General features: G+C 33.4%; 1 protein-coding gene across 1 annotated transcript; it reads right to left on the bottom strand.

Moving 5' to 3' along the window:
- Positions 1 to 352: 352 nt before the first annotated feature.
- On the bottom strand, positions 353 to 4,475 carry LOC114416959 (G-type lectin S-receptor-like serine/threonine-protein kinase At4g27290). Its single transcript, XM_028382015.1, has 7 exons — positions 3,019 to 4,475; positions 2,621 to 2,728; positions 2,070 to 2,245; positions 1,778 to 1,988; positions 1,421 to 1,658; positions 1,188 to 1,338; positions 353 to 1,091 (listed from the first exon to the last, which is right to left on the bottom strand). Exons 1-7 carry the CDS (start codon positions 4,298 to 4,300, stop codon positions 786 to 788), a joined length of 2,472 nt encoding a protein of 823 aa, XP_028237816.1. The 5' UTR covers positions 4,301 to 4,475; the 3' UTR covers positions 353 to 785.
- Between the last annotated feature and the right edge of the window lie 743 nt (positions 4,476 to 5,218).

Here is a 5,218-nt window from a genome sequence, read left to right as displayed (position 1 = left end):
ATCCTGATTAGTGTCAATTGTTGTAAGAACCTAGAAGAGAATACTGTTACAAATAATCAATGTCTTGGTAGTGGAAATCCAAATTGACATGCTCTCTGTTTCACACCATTTTACATTTTTTTTCTTTCTCATTTTACATTGATACAGCTAACAAATTAAAATAGAAAAAATATATTAAATTATATAGGTATTATGTTACCCTTTGAAACTAATATTGGATAACACAACTGATAATGACTTGTATCCCTTAACCAAGAGGTCCAGGGTTCAAATCAGTATGGAATAAATTAGTCCCTGTGATGTGAAATGTATAAGAGTCGAACAGTATAATAAATTATCCATTCAATATGGGTGCCACTGAAACTTGAACGACAAAAAATGGAATTAAAATGATGAGGGATACATTAATAAACCAATGACCCATGGTTTCAAATTTACAGAATCAAGCAATAGGTCATCAGAAGACAAATGAGATCTTGCTATCCATAGATTCTTTATAATCATTTATTTTTATTTGCATCGAGGATATTCCCCAAAACAGTTAGAGACTATTCCCTTCAACATTTAAAGATCAATGAAATCATTATTCTTTCTTTTAACAAAATCTTTTATATACATGCGGTCAGGAATCTATCCAGTGACATATCACTTACGAGTCTCAGTTATCTACCAATTGTGCTTTTGTTGATATTTGCACCATAATTTGATAGTAACTTTACTTACTGGAAGCCATATCATTTCCTTTACTCATCAACAAAATACACCATTACTAGAGTCTTTGTATTCTATCTTGCCTCGAAAATTGTAAGGGATATCTCATTTTGTGATAATGGATTACAAGTTTTAGATGAAGATACTAATTCAGGAGTACAGTTTCCTGTATAAAATCCAGGAGCCTTTGGCAGAGGCAATAATTTCTCACCATTCAGCATAGGAATGACAGAAGACATATCCGGCCTATCTTGTGGTTTTTGTTGTACACACAACAAACCCACATGTATGCATCTTAAGACTTCAAAAGGAATGCATCTTTCACTTAAGTTTATATCTATCAGCTCCAATGGCCTGTCTTCTGTCCAAAGTCTCCATGCCTAAAGCCAAAAAAATTAAAATAGTCACATACTTTGATTCTATTGTAATATTAATCGATTCAACTAGGTAATAAAATGAATAGTCATTGTGCTTACATGTCCAAGAAGATTAAGAGAGTGTTCCGGGTCAGAAAATCCCCTGTTCTTGTTTCCACTAACTATCTCTAGTACTATCACACCAAAACCAAAGACATCTGATTTCACAGAGTAATAACCATGCACAGCATACTCTGGAGGCATGTAACCACTGCAAGTACAATTTTCAGACTTAGTCACAAAAAACAATTCCATATAAACTATACAGTAAGCACAAAAGGAAGGCAACTTACTATGTTCCGACCACTTTTCTGGTTTTGGCTTGACTTTGATCCCAGCCAAAAGTCCGAGCCATGCCAAAGTCTGAGATTTTAGGATTCATATGCGCATCGAGTAGGATATTGCTGGTTTTCAAATCTCTGTGAATAATTCTCAGTCTAGAGTCTTGGTGAAGATAGAGAAGCCCCCGAGCGATGCCAACAATAATGTGAAAACGTTGATTCCAGGATAAGAGCTTACTTCTAGTTTCATCTATTTAATTTCATTTACATGATTAGTACAGCAGTGGCTTTCTAAATAGAGTTTAAAGGTAATCACATAAGGAGATCCATAAATTTCTTAATGTAAAGTTGGACTTCAAAGGCACTAACCAAAGATGAAGCAGTCTAAGCTCTTGTTGGCCATGCATTCATAGATCAACAATTTTTCCTCTCCATGAATACAGCAACCTAGAAGTTTCACAAGATTACGGTGCTGAAGTTTTGCAATCAACACAACTTCATTTTTAAACTCCTCCAGTCCTTGATCAGACATTTCTGAGTGTCGTTTTACGGCTACCTCTTGCCCATCTATTAGTGTACCCTGAAAACTATCATTTGGAATTAATAATTATGGAATGTTTTAAGAGAAAATAAAGGTCTATATAAGATATGGGTATGTAACCTTGTATACTGGCCCAAATCCACCTTCCCCTAGTTTATTTCTGCTAGAAAAATTATCAGTGGCTTTAGCAATGGCTGACAACTCAAAGGTTGGCAGATCCATGTCTTCCCTTCTCAAGATAAAATATTCTTGCCGCCATTGAAATCGTCCGATATGAGAATATAATCTTCCTGCCACTAAAATGTGCAACATGACAATATTAAAACATTAATCAATATGATTAGTGTTCTTATTTTGTTTATTTCTGTATTTATGGAAGCCTATATATATTAGCATATCTAAGAAGAAATTGCATAATCAAGCTTGACACTATGTAGCAGAGTTTTGAAATCTTTCTCAATACAGGTGTTGCACATCCAAGAATATTTTCTAGCGCATGATTAATATAGATGGTTACCTACTATATATTTTTGTAATGGTTATTGTAAAACTTTGTTGCAGACCATAGTTGGTTTTAAAATAACAGTGTATAAACATAGAAACATAATATGCACATGTTCCTTTTTGTGTCTAATTGCCTATGATAGATGCTAAATTATGCATATACTTACCTGGATTTTTAACTATCAGTATGCAGAAACATGTGATGATAAGTCCAAAAACTGTCACACCAGCAGTGATTACTACTATCTTTTTCTTGATTCCAGGGCCACCATTATCTAAAAGAAACAGAGCAACATCAGTTGCCAACTTTAAAATAAACAGATCTAACCATTGAAGCTTAAAAAGTGAGTCTAATTTCTTAGACTGAGTTTGAAAAAAATACATTGTATTTAAATTTCAAAATAATTCCCATATAATAAAAATCATGCATTACTAATAATAGAAGGCTTTTTTAGGTCACCTTTGAATGTTATCATGGCCTAACATACAACAAAAAATTAAGAGGGAAAACAGAGCAAAGAACATAGGAAAAAGTAAAAATCAAATAAAAAAATTGACGGAGTACCTAATTCTGAAGCAGGGACTCTGATATAAATGTCTTGTCCAAATTTAGGGAAATACCTCATGTCAACTGTATTATTAAACCAAAGTAGACAGCCACTTCCACCACCACGAATATCTAAATTTGCATATGCAGTACAAGAACAGTTTTTAAGACATGACTTCCGACATTCATCAAGGTTCATGGTTGTATTAAACCACGAAGAAGATGTGTCTGGCATTTTCATGTGTGCGTACTTGAAGAAGCCATCTGTATAACTGTTTTGGCAGTTAGATTTATTCCTTGGAACACAGCCGTTTGGTGAAATTGACATATTCCACTGATCCGGAGACTTAGGAAAATAACCTCTCAGGCATTCACAAGTTGGACGGTTACCATCATAACTGCATATAGAATTTTCACCACAAAAGGCATAATTTTCACATTGATCTTGATCCTCAATTGTTAGGACTTGCCTGGTGTTTGTTTGAGCTCTCCAAAAACTTCTCTGTGCCGTGCCTGAAGGGGTAAGTTTAAATATGCTGATGAATTCCAAACTATCAAGAAGGTCGTACCCATAATACACCTCTTTTTCATTCAATACAAATTTTTGTGAACAGTATGGAATTTTAACAGGTAATCCAGCCAAAGACTGGCCATTCCATGGCCCTACTCTGAACTTTATCAAGGATCCTTTGAATACAAATACTTGAGGATATCCTCGAAGATCCACTTTTACAACATACTCTCCCTTCGCAGGATCCTCATCACTTTTCCAAGATGATATAGATCTTTCTAGACCAGTTTCTATGTTCCATCCTATTTTCATTCCCGGAATATGTGTATCACCTGGATAATCAAAACTCTGCCATAAAACGGTACCCTTGTTAGGTTGCTGTCCAATTTTCACCACAAAATTTCCCGAATCCAACGGATGCGCAATTGGGTTATTCCCAGCTTTGCTTGATATCTTGGATGACCAAATGGTGCTGTTTTTGTCATTGAGAAGCACAAGAATCCCTTTCTGGTTGAGTTTCAAAACTCCTGAGTTATTCTCAAGAGGTGTATTTCGGTTAGCAACCCACACCACTGTTAAAGGGGTAACATTTCTGAACCATATACCCAAGTATCGCCTTGTTGTTTTTGCTGGGCTAAAGAAACCCACTTCAGTAATTCCACCTGCTGAAACCAAAGTCTCATTCCCACCATCTTGGATGGATTGATTTACTGCTAAACTGTCTAGTGAAGTGCAATTTCCTGAGAAGTAGGAAAATAATAATAAGCAAATACATAACAATGATAACATGTTGTTGCTGAAGCAATACTAACTGCTGAATTGGGGAAGATGGTGTTCTTGTTTAGGCAGAGGCAGATGGGTAGCCATATAATCAAATAATAAAAAATTAAATGAATAGTTATGGAGACAGGCAGTCTTTGTTGAAACCTTCTTAGAAGAGAGGGGTAACCCATGTGATAAAATAATAAAAATCAACTTTGTTCTTAGAAGAGAAGGCTATTTTAAGTCAATGTTGTATACAGGAACCTAAATTCATATGCTCCCTTTATTTCATATAGATTTGGATTCGTTGGCTTTCTGGACCTCGTTTTACACTACTAGATTAATCTAATTGTCCAGATTTTGCACTCATTTTAAAAGATATTTTCTAATTTAATTAATAGTTTAGTTTTTATCTTTTATGCTTTAAAATTGGGAGTGCAAATTAATGGGTATAGTTATTTCAGTTTAACAATAATCTCGAGGAAGTGAGAATTTTACTGTTCATAATGATGTTACCTAAAGGATGACAAATTTAAACGATATACTTGAGACAAAGTCACTGAATCCAAACCCTTTTTTATAACTAGGCTCTCATCTTGTGCAACCCGGAGATATTAAATAATTAAATAATAATAATAATAATAATAATAATAATAATAATATAATCTTTAATGTAATTAAAATTAAATGGATTTTTTTTCATCAAGAAGTATTAAAAGAAATAAATTTTTTTTATTATTGTGAAATAAAAATTAATACATAGATTAAAAGTATATTGCTTTACAAAATTAATATTTTAAAATATTTTATATTTTTTTGAAAGATTTTAGTGTATACGATTTTGTAGTGCTTAAGATTTTTCAATTTTTATTATAAACAAAAATATTTAAATTTCTCTTCATCCTATAATTGAACATGACAAAATACTTTCACATGATTATTAGC

Source organism: Glycine soja, chromosome 6 (genome assembly GCF_004193775.1).
Source record: "Glycine soja cultivar W05 chromosome 6, ASM419377v2, whole genome shotgun sequence".
Lineage (NCBI taxonomy): Eukaryota > Viridiplantae > Streptophyta > Magnoliopsida > Fabales > Fabaceae > Glycine > Glycine soja.
Note: the sequence above shows the minus strand (reverse complement) of the source record. Positions and strands in the feature narration are given on the sequence as shown.